Consider the following 19,623-nt stretch of genomic DNA (forward strand, 5'->3'; position numbering starts at 1 on the left):
GGGGTGAAAATACAACAGACATAACTGAACTTTGGGGTGTGCCAGTTTGTGCCATGTCACATAGAGAGCTGTCTACAACACACCTTCATTGCTCCTGCACTGACCTGTGAGAGAGATACAATCTTGGAGCTTACTGAAATCAGACATGGTTAGGGGACACTTTTTTCCTGATTTGATTCTGCTGAATAGTTACAGCCTGGAAATGTATATGTGCAAGTTAGCTGATAAACTTAGTTTTGGTATGTTTAGAACTTCAGTTGGTCATCGTGGATACTAGAGCTGTCCAAGCATTGACTTTGACTTGTTAGCAGATCTAGAAAACTTTAAGAAGGAACTTTCAACATTTTTGACAGATGGAAATTTCAGAAGAAAATGCCTTGGGTCTAACAAAATATTTTAATTTTAAAAACACACCTTTTGGGGTATTTTTTAGCATTTAAAACAATTTTCTTTTTTTTTAACTTTAAAATGCAAGTAAATTTCAAAATCAAATATGTTTTGAAATAAAATTAGACACATTTTCAAAGTGATTTTCAGAAAAAAACCAGTTTTATAATTTATTTTTTCTAAAATAATATTATGAAGCTGGCAAAATATTTGGGTTGATGAGACTTTATTTTTTGGGGCAGAAAAATCTTCATCTCATTCAAGTTGATATATACTGGCATAAATGCCTCTCCCTGCTCTTGCTTGTTTCTAGCTTGCGACCTGAAGAGACTGCATGTATGAGATATGAATCCTTCCATATAACTGTATTTATGGGAAGTTGTGTCTGTTTTTCATATGTCTCTGTGAGGGTGGAAGAGCTTTCCCACAAGCGTTTTGCTAGTAATGCTTAAGGTCGTGCTCTGTACTAGAAAGGAGAAAGGAGCTTAGGAAATTCAAATCTGTACTGGAACGCCTGAGAATGCAGTGCTAAGATGTGTCAAATATTGCAAAAAGATGTGTCATTAGTAGCCAATGTACTGCATTTCCTGAGCTGCTGTGTTAGTGTAACAGGTTTTAATTAATCTTAAAATATAGTGAAAACATGTCTCCAATTTTTAATATCTTTTTAACAGTATATGTCCAGTGTTAATCTTGACCCATAGCAAGTAGTTTACCTCCACTGAAGCCAGCAGAATCTCACTGCTTCAAAGGAGAACTGGACTTTGCATAGAGGGATTAGAATAATTCTGAAACTCACTGTTTCTGAAAGTGCCTCAGTTTTTGGATGCTCACACTGAAGCTTCTTAATAGGCTCTGATTTTCAGTGTGCTCCATGATTTCTAAAAATACAATTTCTTTGTGGTATCTTGGTTTGAACACCCAAGTATAATAAGTCCTCATACCATTAATTACTGTGCCTGAGTTCTTCTAAGCTCTTCTAAGTACCCAAATAAGTATTAACATCATTAGCTGATACCTGTGGTTGCAAAACCCGGTCATAGCTAATTGAACTGTTCATATAATGTTAAGGCTTTTTAAAAAGTCCACTAAGTTGTTTCTGCATTTTTAACAGCTGTACAGTTTGAACCCAGGATTTATTCTCTTTCCTCCTTTTCTCTAGAGTTGGAGGCTGCCAAAAAGCAGGCGGAGATTGACAAGAAAGCTATAGATGAGCTTGTGAGGGAAAGGGACATGCTAAGCAAGGTGAGCTTGCACTAGGAATACTGATAAACAAATCTCACAGCTTGAGAATTAAATGTCTGTAGTTTAAACACTCACAGCAGCACAGAAATGTTGTAGAATAAATAACATTAAATAAAGCATTCAGATTTCCTTAAGCAGATGTTCACACTGCTTCCTTTCTGTGCATTGAAATAGCATTAGTATCCATAAACACACAAAGGATTTCTAAATTTTAACATATAAACCATTAGGGAGTTAAAAAATGCTACTTGTGTTCACCTTTATTGCAGACCTGTTTTTTGATATCCAAAGAATTCATTACATCTGTGCTTTTACACTCTGTAGCATATGAAGTTTCATATTAATCTAGGCAAACTAAGTCTTTGCTAGTAAAAGAACAAACCAAAATGTTGATGCACCATGTAGTATCTTGGCAGGCTGTGTTAATGTTAATCCTTGCTTTTAGGTCCATTTCTCATACTGATCATTTTCCATCAGCCCAAGGTTCTTGTACTTCAGGATAGCATCTCATGTTTATGGACATTCCTGAAGTGTAATCTAGTAAATTCAATGCTAAAAGATGATTTCTGAGGTGCTTTACTTGGTATAGATTCACTGTCCTGTGTCTTGACTCTAGGAGAGGCTCAGATCTGGCAGGTAACAAATACCTGCTTTGTATAGGGAAAGAAATTTCAAAGTGGGACCAGAAGGCTGATTTTTTTTTAAAGATGGTATCTTGGTGTTTTCTGTTTAACCCTTATGCATAATTTTAAACCAAGCTTGGTTAATTTCCAGTTTGAACTTGCTATTTAGGACATGAGAAGGAAGGGTGTTTGGCTTTATTATTTATTTTACTGACTATTGGCATGTTTTAGAATCTAAATGCCCTAAAGCTGGTAAGGTTTTTCCAGTCATTAGTTATATCCACTTGTAAACAATCCTAGCAATTTTTTTATAAGGCAAACACTAGTGTTTTAACTTTAAATCAGAAAAAGCACTATTTTGCAGCTCTGTTAGAGATTTTTTTAAAAAAAATCAGATTTGAGACTCAAGTATTTAAACTGAACAAATTAGATAAGGGGTAGTAACATTGTGAAGTCCATAATCCACTTAGACAATGGCATGTTTTTGTCATAGTGGTGGCAGTGTTGCCTTTTCAGCTCGAGTCATTATTTTGTCTCCCTTTAGAACTTGGTCAAGGCTACCAGTGCTACTCAGAAGCAGATAAATTTGGTGAAGCTCCATGAACAGTCAAAGAAGAACTTGGAAGAAGAAATCCAAAATTATAAGAATGAAGCTCAGAAACAAAGGAAGATTATTTACCAATTGGAGAAGGAGAGAGATTGTTTCATCAATGAAACCAGTGAGCTCAAACAGAAGGTAGGAACAGCTTTTTGTGCAAGTGGTTCCTTCCTGTCTTACTCTCAAAACTGTGAAGATGCAAAATATTAATTTCCTAATGTGCCAGTGGGAGGAAGCTTAGATCAGTGGTCTTCACACAGTTTACAAATGTTTCTTTTTGTCAGTTGTCAGCGGGTATTGCCTGCTACTGTTTCAGGTCTCTCTGGGGGAACCTCATCAATGGGTGTGTATTCTGTGAGAGACTTGGAGTACAGCCATGTATTTCTCTTATTCAGTGATCATTTGGGAAATGAAACTAGGGCTGGAGATCAAAACAAGGCCTCTGACTCCTGTACCTGAGTCCCACAGCTGAAACTCGTATGCAGTTGGAAATTACTCTTTGGTTGTTCTGTCTTACCTGCAAAAGACCTTATCTTCCATACTACTGGTGTCCTCAAATTGAGGCCAGTGAGAACTGACAGCGCTCAACATCTTTGTAAGAGACTTAGCATTTTGAAGGATTACTCCCAGTATGTGAAAACCTCTGAACATGTTCAAGTTAGTTTGCAAAATTGAAGTTTTCCAGGAACAGCTGCAGAGAAACACTGCATAAAATTTCTGTTGCCTGCTGCCCATTATTATGTACAATTTTATTCCTGATGGTATACTCAGGAACACAGTTGTAACATGTTCCATTAATTGCTGAAGATCACATTGAAGGGCCCTCCAAGAAGGTCATTGATTTACTGGGATTAGCTTTCAAGCTGTTTCAACTCACAAGTTATTTCCTGTCTTTTCACTTTAAAATTATCCTTTCCAACTTCATGTGACCAGGGGCTTTTAAATAATTTTTTGAATAGTATATGCTCCCTTGTCTGGAATACCTTTTGTCATTTCTTTGGAATAATATTCTATAAATGTGAGAATTGTCTTTGTTGCAAAGTCATATTTTACATCTTTCCCTCACAGTGCATTTCTAACAATATAGATATGAGTTAAGAACATTTTAAACTAGAGCCAGGGAGTAATTCATAACACTCAGAACTACAAGGTTCTTGCTTTCAATTCTGATTAGGGTTACTAACAATATTTTGAGGGTGAAAATGACAAAGGTTTACTTGTTTACTTTTTCTTTTTTTCCCCTGCCACTTTGGGTGCAAATTTTCTGTCACTTCTTATAAGGCAGAGCCTCAGTAAATGGGTTATGACACTTGAGCCGTTTGTATAATGATGCCTGTGTTGTGATTGGAAATTTCTGAAGGACTTGCGTGCTTCTGTGGTTCACTAAAGGGGCAATTCCTGACTCAGCTTGCAGGTGAAGAGCAGCAGAAGCAGTTCTGAGCACAGGAGTATGTGAGACAATAGCCTTGTCCCTGCAGAGGTTCCCTACATGAGATTACACATTGTTTGGAAGGATAAGATAGGGCAAAACACAGGGTAGAAGGAGGATATAGGATCAGGAGTATTATATCCACTAGGTAATATTTAGGTTTACTGTTTGACCTATGCAGACTTGAGAAATTGTGGCAAAACTACAGGAGCCATTTCACAGTTGGTGGGGAATGAACTACTGATGGGCAGTAAACATATGGCCAGTCAATGTTCTTCTGTCATCTTTTACCATCAAGCCAGCTCTGAAGCAGCTCTCTGTACACCTTCTGAATTGTGTAAGAGCTGGTAAAGAGCCAAACCCACCTAAGACCAAAGACTTCTTGGAACTTCTGCAAGGCAGACAGAGCCATGCTGGCTCTGAAAGCTGTCTGGTTATTTACAGCAGGACAGAATCTATAGAGCTGCAGAATTCCTCTTTCAAAATCATCATTTACTAATGAGTGACTGATGAACATACAGCAAAGTTATATCCACAGCAGTAAGAGATTTTAGTGGTAAGAATTCATGCTAGCCTTGCTCTTCTAATTATTGGCCTGGCTGACTGCTCATTTGTACCATTTTTAAGCCAGTGTCACTTGTTGAATAGTCTTACTTCTAAATTAGCCAACACAAGAAAAAAAATCTGGCTCTTTGCTCTGTTGTATAGCCTGTATTACTGAGCTACAAATGTTATTAGAGTATTTCTTTTTTGAATTGAAATTCTTAGATTATGAAATCTTAGTTTGCCTGTGGAAGGTTAGGCTGCTGAGAGGAAGCAGTGAAGTATACCCTTCAGTCTCACCTGCAGTGTTCCCTGACTGCACCTTATAAGAGGTTACAAAACCTATCTGTAATATGTTGGGTTTTTTCAAAAAAAGCCATTTACAATGTTAAGTTTACAGTTTAACAACATATCCAGGAACATCAAAAAACCTATTTTCTTTTTTAAATTTGCATAATCTTTTGGAAAACCTAATGCTCAACATTAGGCATATCATTAAGACCATGGCAGCACTTCTCTGAGTGGTTAAATAAAGGTAAGCAGATAAGCATGGCACCATTACTGAGATCTTGAGTAGGTTCATTGAACTAAACAGGTAACTAAGAGTAGATGATAGATAAGTATACAGATAAAAAAACCTTGTGAGGGTACAGAAGAAATCTATGAATATCTAATACTTTCTGCTTAGTTTTGGCATCTCCTCGCCAAATATGAGAGGTGTCGTGTGCTATCAACCAAATCAGAATTGAGAATGCTCAGCCTCCCACAGGGCTCTGCTGGAAAACATTCCATGTATCTTTTCTGTATTTATAAGGGAGAATTATCTGAGCTTAATCATTCCTGAAAAAGCAGAGTCAGCATCCAGCCTGTGAGCACAACTCAGAAAACTTAGTCCACAAGCTTATTACACTTACGTTGTATCAAAACCAAGTAAAAGACTTACAAATGCAGTGACCTACTTTCAAATCTTGCTCCAGCCTATGATCACCTTAGTGATCATGCCTTATTGATTTCTTCTCCCTGCTATTACTATTGGCAGGTTGTTTTAACAGAAAAGGAAGAGGCAGGAGTAAGTTATAAACTGGGACTGTGTTTTTATATTGCACTGTAAGCAGTTCCTGAGATCCTCTGCAGTCAGCTACAAATGTGCTGGAATTGTATTCCTGCTGCTGTAATAAAATTTTCTCTATTTAGCTATCCCCTATCTTCAAAGTTGGTTGGAGGTACCTGGTAGAATGATCAATTAATTAAGCTCCTGCCCCATAATTAGACCTCACAAGGCTTTGCTGCTAAGGGACAACATTGTCAACTGCAAACTTTGCAGTTATTGACTATTTGATGTAAACATATATATATATATTTATTCTTCTGCTTTGACATATGAACATAAATCTTAGCTCAAACTGTTACCTTCAAAAACAGTTTCAGGAGAACTGGGTATGATATGCAGCTGTAAATGGGACATCTCTCCTGGATTTTGTCCATGTGATTCCTCAGCTTTTTCTTTAATGTTTGATCTTTTTCCCAGCTTTAAGGGTGGCATTGTTTTCTCCCCCGGGCAATGAACCTGAAAAATGATGTTCTTGATGTGTGTATTCCTTAGTTTTCTTTTTATTTCTTTTAATCTTCTTTCTTTGTAATGCTGGATTCTGTTTGAATTCTGCTTGTTTGTGCTCCTCAGTTTTCAACTTTGTATGGCAGGAGGAAGGTTCTTATGTCTTAAAAAAATAATTAAGAAGCCCATCATAATGATTAGCAACTATTTGTATTTTTGTTCCTTTAATGTAGTAATTCTTCTGTATTGCTATGGTGATAACTGTTTAATAAAGTTGTATATAAAGTTTTATATTTTTTTATTGATACTGCATGTGATTGATTATCTTCTTTCTACAGTCTACAATTCTCCATTCTCTTTAGCTAATCTTCACATCATTATTTCTAATCCTTCTTAGGGGCAACTAATGGTGATTACCTGCTTATTTAGATCAAGTGTAAGTTACATTAACCTACTTTCTTCTTATTGTAATTATATATCAACAGTTTGTGATCATCAACAGTTTGTGATCGTGTGTTCATTAAAAAAAAGTTGGGTTGATAGAAGATAGGAGTACATGCAGGACTTCTTGGAAAAACATAGGTGTTTTTATTCCTCTTATCATACAGCTGACATCCAAAACAACACACAAAGTCTAGCTTTGCTCTATAAATAACCTAAGGCTATTCTTGGTGAAAGCTGTTTTAGTCTTGAACAAAACCTAGGTATCAGATTAAAATAAAATGTTGTCCCACATAAGCAATCCAGAAAGGTTAAACTTGTAGTTGGACTGAAGGGATTTTTAGCTCTAGCTAAAACTTCTTATCACCGGATTTGAACTTGTCATCTTAGATGAAAATCACAAACTCTGTCCCATCCTTATAATCTTGTGATGATAGTTTAATCATGTTCCCTTCTTTCCGCTCCAGGTCCTCCAGCACCTGAAAGATATTGAAATACGGGAAATGCAGATCTGTGACTATGAGAAGAAAATTGAAGAGTCTGCGATTAAATTAAAACAGCAACAAAACCGCTGTGAAGCTGTGAGAACAGAGAGGAACCTGTGCAGTAAAAAACTGATTGAAGCTAAGGTAGAAGGATACATTGTTTCCTTGCGTTTCTCTCTCTGCTCTTGTTTTTTTTCCTGATGTAATTTTAATTTGTTAAGAGGAAAGCTCACTGGAAAAATGGCAGAAGTGATTTCTTCATTCCTCTGTGTTTTGGGGAAATGAATGTTTTGGGTTTCTGACACTTTATCTGGACATTTGTATTTGGACTGGAAGTAGGTGCCCACAGTCATCGTGTTGCAATATCCCTGCTTCAAACCACACATAAAATCACGGTACACTGTAACTACGGAATCATAAAACCCTATCAGAGAAGAAACTTTTTCCTTTCCATCCTGGTTCCACTCTGTTTTATCCCTTTAGGAGTTGTCTGCATGTATGGGAAATAGGGTATAAGGGGAAATAAGATTGCCTCTTTAGCCCTGAATGTGTATGCACATTTCTGTGAATCATGATTTAGAAAGCAGAAGGAACATTTTCCCAGCTGAAGTGGAATTTTCTGACAGAACTTAACACTTCCACCTGGCTTGCTCCTTTCAGGGAGTGTCTTTTTCCTCAGATAATGATTCTCTCCATTCATCTCTCTTCCTTGGGGATCTCACTAACAATGCTAGAGGAAGCGAACAGATCACTTAATGATATGTTCTGTTATTCTGATGTAAAGATCTAAAATACTACACAAATCCTATTGCAATTGGAAGAGATTTGGGCCTTGGATAGCTGTGACTTACAGCCTTAGGTTATTTCAGAATAAGGATTTGTAACATAAACCTGTATAGTAGATTACCAATTTATACACTGGTTTGCATAGGTAGGTGTTTTGCTTGAGAAACAGATGGGAATGAACTGCCCAAGTTCCTATCCAACTGTGTGCTGAATTTGATTAGGAATTAACTATTTTGCTATTGATGTGGGATGCTTTACTTGACCTTTGTCTGCTTCTCATCAACAGATGCAGTGTTGGGAGTCTTGCTGCTCCTAAACAATTTCTCAGGAGAAATAAGGGTGAAAAATTGCAACACTGATGACTTTTTTTTTTTTAAAATATACAACATAAAGTTGCTTACTTATAAAGAACTGGCATCTATGTGCTGAGTTACAAAATGAAGTAATGAACTCAACAGCCTTTTCAGGTTTTGAATGTTATATGGTGGTATATGCAATGCTGTTTATGGTTCCAGTCATTAGAGACTGGTGTTTAGACTTTAATAGCTTATTTGGCTTACCATAAAACTTCTTTAGCAAGTCCTGTGTGAGAAGATAGCTGACCTTGAAAGATCTTTTGGCCAAGGCAATACTGTGTGTAGCAGTGAAAAAGTAGCCATTCATAGTTCAGTAACAGCCATGAAAGAAAAAAAATAAAAAAGAGGGTTGTGTTAAAAAAATTATGGCAAATTCTTTTTCCTTCTGGGAAGTAGAACAAATTTGCACAAGCCTATTTAGATAAAGCTAGTTGTAAGTATTTTTGGATTGCTTAATGTGGAAAGATCCCCTGTGGCCCACCTTGCTAGTGGTTCTCCAGAGTAACATAATGTTCAGCTCAGTAAAATCTCTCAGAAAAGGCATGCTGGCAGGCTTTTAATATGAGATAAATATCTGATGCTTTCATCCTTGGGGTTTGTTTTGGTGTTAGGAGCTCATTTGTTTAAGCAAGTTGATTAGGAGACCTCTTTGCAAAAACTGTGTGTTCTTACTGTTCTTCATTAAATACAGAATCAGGAATGTATTTGGGTGTATGTCTGGGTACCATATTTTAAATCTCTCTCATCTTTTGCAACATTGAAGAGATTTATAGGCTATTTAGCAAAACCAGCTTTTAATATGACTTTTGCATTCATGGGAGTGACTGAACATGCAAACAGGTGGGCATAATGGCATATTGCCACATTTATTTCTGGTTCATTTAATTTGCCAAGTAAGTGCGGAATCCATGGATTTTGTTTTTGAGGGCTGTCAGACTACTAATCAGTACTTTCTTTGTACTATTTGTGAAGACTGCGATGACTCAAGATCTTGCTTAACTATGTTAAGCATTTCACGCAAGAAAACATCACTCATTTGTCAAGTAAATTCACACCTATGGTGGACAGTGCTGAAAGAGCTCTAAGCTACCCTGGTTTTGTGCTGAAACAGAATGTATTCACATGAAAGGTTATGATGTCCTCTCTGTGAGGTGGCAGCCTCTGGAGGAGGAGTAATAGCTTCTAAAGCTACTTTCATTAGATCCAGAAGAGCATGTCTGTCTAACCATTGAATTTATTAGCTTCCATTTCACATCACAACATGTGCCGTCACTGCAATGAGTTGAAACAGTTTCTTAATTTTGTATGGACAGGCACCTCTCTGCTGTGAGTAGTATTCCTACTGACCTGATCTCTCTGCAGTGCTACCAGGCTTTTTGCTCTGTGTTTTGAGCTTAAAATATATACTAAATATTCTTATACCAGGGACTTCTCAATCTCTGAGCACACTCTTTTCCCCCTTGCACCTATGTGCTCGCTACCACATAGGCAAAATGGAGATAAGCATTTCCTATACTCCCTTAAAGGCATATCAGTATCTTACTTATGGGTATGTTCATTTGCATAAAAACAGCTTCTCTCCAAACATTTGTGCCCAACTGCATACAACCTTATTGAAAAACACATTACTAGAAGCATGAAAACAGATGGGTAGGATCAGAATCTTATTAATTTGGATTGAATGCTAGTTCTTATTGTGTGCCCAGCACTTTAAATTAAATGGCTTATTATACTGTATTGGTTTTGTTTGGCAAGGTTTTGGTAGCGGGGGGGGGTTACAGGGGTGGCTTCTGTAAGAAACTGCTGGAAGCTTCCCCTGTGTTCGAGAGAGAGCGAGCCCATATTAGCCGGCTCTGAGACGGACCCGTCGCCGGCCAAGGCCGAGCCAATCAGTAATAGTGGTAACGCCTCTGTGATAACATTTTTAAGAAGGAAAAAAAGTTGGGACGGAGAGAAACTGCCGCCGGAGTGAGGAGTGAGAACATGTAAGAGAAACAAGCCTGCGGACACCAAGGTCAGTGAAGAAGGAGGGGGAGGAGATGCTCCAGGCGCCGGAGCGAAGATTCCCCTGCAGCCCGTGGGGAAGACCCTGGTGAGGCAGGCTGTCCCCCTGCAGTCCAGGGAGGTCCACGGTGGAGCAGATCTCCACCTGTAGCCCGTGGAGGACCCCACGCCGGAGCAGGTGGGTTCCCGAAGGAGGCTGTGACCCCGTGGGAACCCCGCGCTGGAGCAGGCTCCTGGCAGGACCTGCGGATCTGTGGAGAGAGGAGCCCACGGAGCAGGTTTTCTGGTAGGACTTGTGACCCCGTGGGGGACCCTACGCTGGAGCAGTGTGCTCCTGAAGGACTGCACACCGTGGAATGGACCCATGCTGGAGCAGTTCGTGAAGAACTGCAGCCCGTGGGAATGGCCCACATTGGAGGAGTTCGTGGAGGACTGTCTCCCGTGGGTGGGACCCCACGCTGGAGCAGGGGAAGAGTGTGATCAGCCCTCGTCCTGAGGAGGTGAAGCGGCAGAAAATAATGTGTGATGACCATAAACTCCATCCCTGTCCCCCTGTGCCGCTGGGGGGGGCTTGATGGTGAAATCCGGGAGGGTAGTTGTGCCTGGGAAGAAGGGAGGGGTGGTGGGAAGGTGTTCTGAGATTTCATTTTACTTCTCATTACCTTGCTCTGGTTGATTTGTAATAAATTGAGTTAATTTTGCAAATTGAGTCTGTTTTGCCCATGACGGTAATAGTGAATGATCTCTCCTGTCCTTATCTCGACCCGCGAGCCTTTTGTTATATTTTCTCTCCCCTGTCCAGCTGAGGATGGGGGAGTGATAGAACGGCTTTGGTGGGCACCTGGTGTTCAGCCAGGGTTAACCCATCACATATACTCATAATTGTTGGTCATTATTTTTGTCAATGTATCTTTTAAAGGCTTTTTTACTGTAATGTCATGCTGGCATAAACAAAAAAAATGTCATTTAATGAAACTGTTTCATTCTGTTGGATTAAAAAGTAATGTCTTGTGATATGTACAGCCATAGTTCTTGAGAGGAGATCTGTTGCATTTTCCAGCATCAAAATAGCCTGAACATCCAGTCACAAACTTCCTCTTTTTTGATCCCTCTCTGTGATCACACTTCCTGTCCTATTAGGATGAGATAGCAGAAATGAAGAAGAAATTGAAAACTGTGACACATCAGGTGGATCAGCTGAAAGAAGAGATCACAGACAAAGAAGCAGCCCTTGTGAAAGCACATCTAGAACATCAGCAAACAGAGAAGGAGAAGGAATCATTCAAAGTAAGAGCCCTTACATATACACCTTCTTACAAAGGATGGTTTCCGTAAGTTCACAGACTGCATTATGTTCCTGGTCTGGGCTAGTTGTTTTGCTGTATTTTAATAAACTATTCTGTAATTGCACAAGATTTCACTACACTTTAGAGGTATTAGTTAGACAAATCTTCTGTGTATCTGACAAATTTAATCTCTGCCTATAATTATAATCAGAAAGGTCCTGGATTGTCTGTTGGAAGCTTTAAATCTCTGGGTGACTGAACATTTTTACTAAAAAGTTCCATTTTGCTTGCAGAAATGTGGATTTTGGGGATAGCTTGATTCTAACATACTTTTTAAAATAGACCCTTATAATTCAAGTTTTTTCTTTTTGAAAACTTTTTAGTCTCTGCTGTTTTTAAGTGAAAACCCCATTATATTACACTTCACAATCTTGTATTTCTGTGTGACTAGCAAGCATTAGCCTTCTGAGAGTTAGGCAGTACCTTTTAGTAGGTCCATCTGCACAGAAAGTTATTTTAATATTGTGGTATAAAGCAGCAAGAATCTGTTTTAAATCAAAGGAAAACTGAACTTGAAGCTCTGGTTCTTCTCAGCACTGGCTGCAGCCCATCCTTAGATAAGCTATTAGATTTGTGGTGATATCGCAACCCAATTTACTGCGCTCTCAAAAGATTTAAGGAGTTGGTGTCCACAGCAGCTTATTTTTTCTCTTCATTAAGCACTAGGAAAAAAAACAAAATCAGGAAACAAACAACACCCTCCAAAATCAAAAGTCCCCTGCTACTTTCCACAGTGTTTTCTTTTGTCAGTTTATTGCTACGCTGCAATGACTCCTTGAGTTTTCAGCCCCTCTCAGCATATTACAGTTATGACAAAATGTCAATAGAGCTTTGTAAAAAGGTGATGAATTTGTGTTCTTGTACCTGATCTGTCTCAGAGTTGTTCTATCAGTGATGGAGAAGTCAAACAGTGTTTCATTTCCTGTGTGCAGCTTTCTGCCTTAACTAGTCCCCAATTCTGTCTCATCACCTCAGAACTGTCTGCCATCCATTTGACAAACATGTGATTGCTACATGGTTTACCTACTCAATTATTCACTAGCAAGTATGTCCATACACTGACATCACATTACCAGCTAGCTTTAGGCCATTGTGGTCTTCTACCTGAGTGTCTCTGCTGAATACTAAAGCAGAAGGGGATTCAAAGAGGGAGCTGATTGACACAGGCAAAAGAACCCAATTATTTGTGTAGCAAGCCAGCTTCAATTTGTCCTGTTTGTGCTGATGTGAAGGAAGCAAGCAAGCTGTTCCTGGGAAATCAGTTTAAAGAACATGCTAAATCATGGAGGACTGGGATTTATAGGAGTGAGATTATACAGACATTGGATTTATGCTTGCCTCAGCTAGCACAGAGTTCTTAAATGTGTAATCATGGTAAATGAAATGGAGGATGCTTGATCCCAGCTCCATTAAAGCCAGTACAATGCCATCTTTTGGTTTCACTTGGCCTTCATACAGGCTTGTGGATTGGACTGGTTTGACAAAGCATCCAAATGTTGAAAAATATATATCTGAAAGCTGTAAGAGCTATTGCCCTCTGCTGTCAAGTGCTTTTGTATATTTTTTGTAGATGTTCATGCAGGTTTGGTTTTTTTTTTAAAGCATTTTCTAGAAATCTGGATGTTAAACCTCTGACTTGTTATTATTTCAGCATTCTGTGTCCAGCCCCAGTTATACCTTTTACAAAATTCATATCTTCTTCCCACCTCTAGAACAAATAAAAAAAGTCTTCACTTATGCAAATATTTCAGATTCTAAAGAAGAATTTGGTTTGAGATATTGGCGTTGATCCCATTTAAATTCTTTGTTCTTGCTGACTGTTCTTCAGTTCTTACAAACTCTCTGAACCGACTTCAAACAAGCTGTGCTGATTTACAGCAGTTTTCTACCTGACCATTTTTCTGCTTGCACAGTGACTGCCTATTCATTTTCTTTTCTCTTACCTAATGTACACAGACCCTCATACTGTAGTTTTTAGCATATTTAATCTCACTGAAAGTCCTGTTAGCTTGTGGGGCCTTGGTGTGGCTTAAAGTATTTATGTTCTTTACTATACAAGGCAGTTCATATTTATTATAACTTAGTGCATTCCAGTGAGGAGATTTGTTTATATGAATGTTTGCTCCCAACATCTAATGCCACTTCTTGTTTACAACTCATATTTTTTCTGACATAAGGAGAACATAGAATTTTGATATATTAAAAAAATATTATCCAGCAATGCCAAACACACGAGCAGTTTTACATTTGTAGACAGCTTTTGCACAGTGTTGATTGCATTTCAATATCAAGTGGCTTGCATTTTTATTCAGCTGATGGATTCTGATGAACATCTAACACTGAGTAAGAGAGATATGAGTGTTGCACATATGGGAAAATGAGAATTTTATTAAAGAAAATAACAGTGGAACAAGCTATTTTATTATGACAATGGAACTGTTTCTGTCTTAAATCAATGTTTTTGCAGGTGCAGCCTTCAACACAGCCTCATTCTTTCAGCATTGGATGATGCTCTTTCCCAAAAGGCAGCTTGAACATCATCCTTTATAAGGGTCAGAGTTGTGGCAAAGTCTTTGAGTCAAGGCTTGAAAGTTTCATATCTGTGAAAATGGGCTGTAGTCAGCTAGTTCCATCTTGGCTCTAACTAATTGCCTAGCAATGATAGAAATTTCTCATAATTCAAGAAGACCTTATTAGTTTTTATCTACATACATGCCTTGAATTACAGAGTTCATGATAGTGGGATAGAATTATTGAGCACATTCCAGAGTTAGTTTGTATTAGTGGTGTGCAGTTACTGTAAGAGTGCATTACTACTCCTGTGCTTAGGGACAGCCCCTCTTTTCACAGGTCTTCCTCATCTACACATCCACTAAAAAAGTTCTAAAGCTCTTTAATTTTGCTGTTCCATTCCTGGTTGGCATCTTCTCTACCGATTCTGTTATTCCAGTCTGAAGCCTGTTCGGAGTTGATGCTGGTTTGTAATACGTACCATAGATGTTGCTCTTTCCAGCAGAGTGAACTATCCTTTCTTACATCCCAGACTGACTTTGAAATTTGAATAACAACTCCATTGAAAAGCTTTCCAAATATGACCTATTTAATTTTTTAAAATTTTTTATTAAATGAAGTATCTCTGAATTACAACTTGAACCATTGTCATAGATAAAAATCCATTCAAATTTCTGTTGTGTATAACAAAACGATATTAAAATACTGTTTACAACATTCTTTATGGTTCTTTATGCTTGCTTGTCTTGTTAGTTTTTGAGAACAAATCACTAAAATATGTACCTCTCAGGAAACTAAAAGAACGTGTGAGATTTTATTGAAATCCTGACTCTTAATCCCAGGTTTATGTAATGGGAAGTTGTTACTAAGCACAGGTTACCTATATTCTTTGACTCCCTCAGGCTGAACTGATTAAGATGAAAAAACAGGCTCTGGAAACCAAACACTTTATAGAAAATCAGGAGGCAGAAGAGAGAAGACTCCTAAAAATCATTGCTGAAGCTGATGCTGAGAGGCTGAAGCAGAAGAAGGAATTTGACCAGGTAGGAATCTCTAATTTGACTTTTCAAACACACTGCATTTTGTTCCCTCATTTGTCCAGTGTATTTTTAAGGTCAAGATACTCAGCTACTGTAAATGTGGTACTACTAAAGCTTTATAGTGCCATTGAAACAAAAATGTTAAGATACTGAATTGAACAGAATAAGTAGTTTATACTATTCAGGTGACTGAACCCTTATAGGGGAAACTATTAGGCCCTTGCCATATTTCTTTCACTAATAACAGTGAAACCTCTTCATGTACATGATTTTGACTGATGCAAATATAGTCATGATACTTCAGGATTGTACTGAGGAACTGTGAAATTATTGTTTTGCCCTGTGTCCTTAGGTTATCAATGAGAGAGATATCCTAGGGTCCCAGCTTGTTCGGCGCAATGATGAAGTAGCTCTGCTCTATGAAAAGATAAAAATCCAGCAGTCCATCTTAAACAAGGGTGAAACCCAATACCGACAGAGAATGGAAGACATCCGACTTCTCAAGCTCGAGATCAAAAAACTTCGTCGTGAGAAGGGAATACTTGGCAAGAGTGTGGCTAATGTGGAGGAGCTCAGGTAGAAAAACTGATTAAATACATTTCCATAGTGACTGCATCCATGATTCTGTGTTTGAGACAGAAAATATGTTTTATGCATGGTAAAGATTTGTATCAACAAATATTATACCTTAGAGAAGGGGATTGTTTGGTTTGACCTCAAACACAGACTGGATTAAATTCACAAAACAACTTATCAGCAATTAAGAAAATCAAAATATAAAGAAGGAGGGAAGCAGGAAAAAAGACATCTTGGCCAAAGTTGAACTAGTTTCTGCATTTCCCCTCGTACTGTGAGTTACTGCCTACAGAATAAACTTGACAGACAGCAGCAGAAAAGGTGTTCATAGTTCAGTGAGCTACTTAGTGGTACCCAAGGCCCAAATTAGTGGAACTGCTTTTTATTAGGCAATCCACAGAGGATGGGGAACACTTGACATATTTATAACAAACCCCTGCACATTTTCAGAGCTCTCTCCTTCCAGATTTATATGCAGACTTGCTCTCTAAGAAAGATTTAGCTAAATTTTCATTGAAGGTTGTGTTTCTTTAAAACAGAAGTTTAATAGCCCCAGCCTGATTTATGTCCTCCTTCTCTGGCTTAATGCTTCCCTTCCTTTTTTTTAACCCTCCCATATCTGAGGTGAATTCTTTGCTGATGGGAAACTATTGTCATTTTCTATAGAATCAGTCTTGGTTTGTAAGGGGAGGCAGCTATGTTTTTAGCAGATAATAGTCATACTAATTCTGTGTAGCTACCACAGTTTTGTGTGACATCTTTAGCTTAACTGTATTAGTATAATTCCACGGCTTTCATTGGACCAAATTAACTTCAGTCCATGGTCAGTCCCATTGACTCCAGTGGAATTATGCCAGTTTGATTTGGTGTAACAGAAAAGAGAACTGTGCACAAAACATTAGTGATTGCAGTTTTCATTGACTGACTGCAGACAGGAATAGGATTTGAACTTGCTGCCCAAATGCGTTCAGCTGAAAGTCTGTACTGTATTGAAACTCAGTGACGATATTGAAGTATAGTGCAATGCATGCCATGATGGGTGGATCAATTCTTGCTAACTGCAGCAGCAATCACATACTTTAATGAAGTCCAAAATCGTCATGAAAACTGCCTGTCGAAAGACTCCATTTATCACTGGTGCTGCTAATTAGCTTTCTTGATTTGCCAATTGGAGATGTGGGGTTTTTTTGTCTTCCATAACCTTGTCCAACCTCACAGTTAAAAAAGGCCTTTTTCTCTCTGGTGATCTAAATGCAACTCTGAGCTTGGCAGGAAAAGATTCAGTGGCAGAGTAGACACGTGGTGATCCTTCACCCCCTTTCCCCTTGGAGAACTTACAGAATCCACACACTAAAGTGATAAGGGTTGGACCATTGTAAAATGTGCCTTTTTTTCTGCTCCTCCACCACTTATCCCCACTGTAAGAGCCTAGCTGTCAAAGCATCCTGGGAGTCCTTAATTAATTTTAATTTCAGCAACAAATCACCCCTGAAATTCCTTGAGGAGAGGTAATAAAAGGAATCAAACTTGAGTTCTCTAAAGAACAGTGTCCATCATACTTAGGTCCTAGAGTGTGTTTTATTTACTGGGTTGTGTGAGCCATGTAGATTTAAAACCTTCTTTCAAACACAGGCTGTTACTTTCAATACAGCAGTAACTGGATATGACTCCATAACTGATTTGTAGGTTACTCTAGATGAATTAACTGTCCTTCTGGCTTTAATGTATATTGGAAGATGTGGGCAGTGAGATCCAGTAGGCTGTGGAGTAGATTCCACAGGAAATGAGGAAAAGTCCCTTTTTTTGAGCCATTCTTACTGAAGTGAGTGTAGAGGTCTAACTGTGTTATCTTATGGTTCCACCTGTTTAGTGGTATCAGTGTTGACTATTAATCACAAGACACACTTTGCCAGTGCTGTAGTGCTTGGGAGAATGATTTGTTAATGTCCATATTAGTGCCTTGGTCACACTGATGTGGTTTCATTGTGGTTTCTTTTCTGTTTGTTTTATGCTGGTCTTAAGGCAGGAGGTTCATCACATGCGGAAGGAACTATTAAGGGAACAGACTCGGTGCAAAGTTTTGGAAGAAGAACTGGAGAATCCCTTGAATGTTCACAGATGGAGAAAATTAGAGGTGATGTGTCAGCAGGTCAAGTTCCTGAAGCCTATATTGCCAAATCAGTGAGACAGCATAAAGCCTATTTCGTTTACTGTTATGCAAATTATGTGGAGGGCCAGGCAGACTGAAATTTCCATAGTGCCAGTGGAATGGTTAACTGCTGAATGGTTTCCTTGCACAATGCAATCAGTGTTATTTTTGTGTCACTTTCTCAATGAAAAATTGCAGAGGGATTTGTAAGGAGCCAGTCAAATGCTAAAGGGAATAAGAATGCATAAGGCGAATTTAGAAGGGGGTGATTCCTTAACGTGGATGATGAGAAAGAGGATGATAGGGGAAAGATACAAACCTACCCTTGCCAGTTAGGGAGATGTATATGGGAAGAAAGCCGGAATTAGAAAGGTTCATAGAACGGGTAGACTGGGGAGTAGACAGACATGAAGTCAGAAGGTAAATTACATCTGTGAGAAACGGAAGAGGCTTCCACATAAACAGTGGTGGCCTCCCAAAGATAGCCATTCCAGGTAATGTGAGTTCAACTGTTATGTAAGCAGCAAATCTAAATTTTCACACTATTTGAACCTGTCAAATAAAGGGGAAAAATAAAAAATCTGTCAAGCACAGACCAAATATATGAACATCAATTGGGATCACTGGATATTTTTGAAGTCGGAGCTAGCTGAGATTTCTCTGTTGCATGGATCTCTGATCTGATGCCAGCCTGGGTTGCTTAGCTGCTCTAATAATGAGTGGCAACATGCTAGTCTGTACAGAAGCAGAGCTGAATATTTTGTCTGTGCTTACTAGCTTGATAGTTACTGTCTGATCTTTCCATGCTGAGCTTAAAGCTGAATGGTGTGGTTAGCTTTTCTTGTGCAAGGGAGATGAAACGCAGGATGCTGAACTAGGTTAAAGACATGTAGGTACAATCTCCAGCAGCACCTTGTAACAAAGGAAAATCAGGTCAGTCAAAACATCCAGTGCTGGGAAAATGAATGTATGAAGAGACTGATAATGGGAAATGATGTCTTTCCATCCTACGTCACTGGTTTGTATTTGGAACACAGAAAGGCCAGCAGATGGCAAGATCCATATGAAATAATCCTGACGTGGTTTTGGTTCAATTCCTAAAGAACAAACACCCTCATATCATTACAATTGTTACAAATTGACACCATGTTTGGGCAATGCTATAAAAAAATCAAGGTCTGAGTGGGTCGCGGGAACTCAACTACTTTTTAGCCTCGTTTCTCAGGAAATGATGTTGTGTTGTGAGTGCTGCATGTGTATCTGTGTTAGTGTCCCAGTTACACTTCAATTGATTAGTCAATTTAGATAAAATCAGACAAAAGATTGAGCCATGAGATACCAAGTTCCTTATAAACTCAAGCAAATATACAGAGAGCAGGACTTTATCGGAGCCTTTACTGCAGTGTGAGTTTAATCCTTATGAGACACCACATGAGAGAGGAAAAACCACATGGGAGAGAGGTGTTGTGAAACCCCAAGTGGGGAAAAGCTTCAGTCAGAGTTTGCCCTTCATTAAAGGATCCAACAAGAAGATAAAAAGTGGTGGGAA

The 19,623-nt window shown here is 38.6% G+C and overlaps 1 protein-coding gene across 1 annotated transcript in view; it reads left to right on the plus strand.

The window, feature by feature from the left end:
- Positions 1-19,623, plus strand: part of CFAP58 (cilia and flagella associated protein 58) — a 59,134-nt gene that overhangs the window by 15,350 nt on the left and 24,161 nt on the right. The window contains exons 8-14 of the mRNA XM_049810741.1: positions 1,550-1,632; positions 2,800-2,991; positions 7,289-7,450; positions 11,593-11,739; positions 15,212-15,352; positions 15,702-15,925; positions 17,948-18,059. Coding sequence (XP_049666698.1) covers positions 1,550-1,632; positions 2,800-2,991; positions 7,289-7,450; positions 11,593-11,739; positions 15,212-15,352; positions 15,702-15,925; positions 17,948-18,059 — 1,061 coding nt within the window. The remainder of the gene's footprint in view (positions 1-1,549; positions 1,633-2,799; positions 2,992-7,288; positions 7,451-11,592; positions 11,740-15,211; positions 15,353-15,701; positions 15,926-17,947; positions 18,060-19,623) is intronic.

The sequence above is a fragment of the Accipiter gentilis genome, chromosome 9 (genome assembly GCF_929443795.1).
Source record: "Accipiter gentilis chromosome 9, bAccGen1.1, whole genome shotgun sequence".
Taxonomy (NCBI): Eukaryota; Metazoa; Chordata; class Aves; order Accipitriformes; family Accipitridae; genus Astur; species Astur gentilis.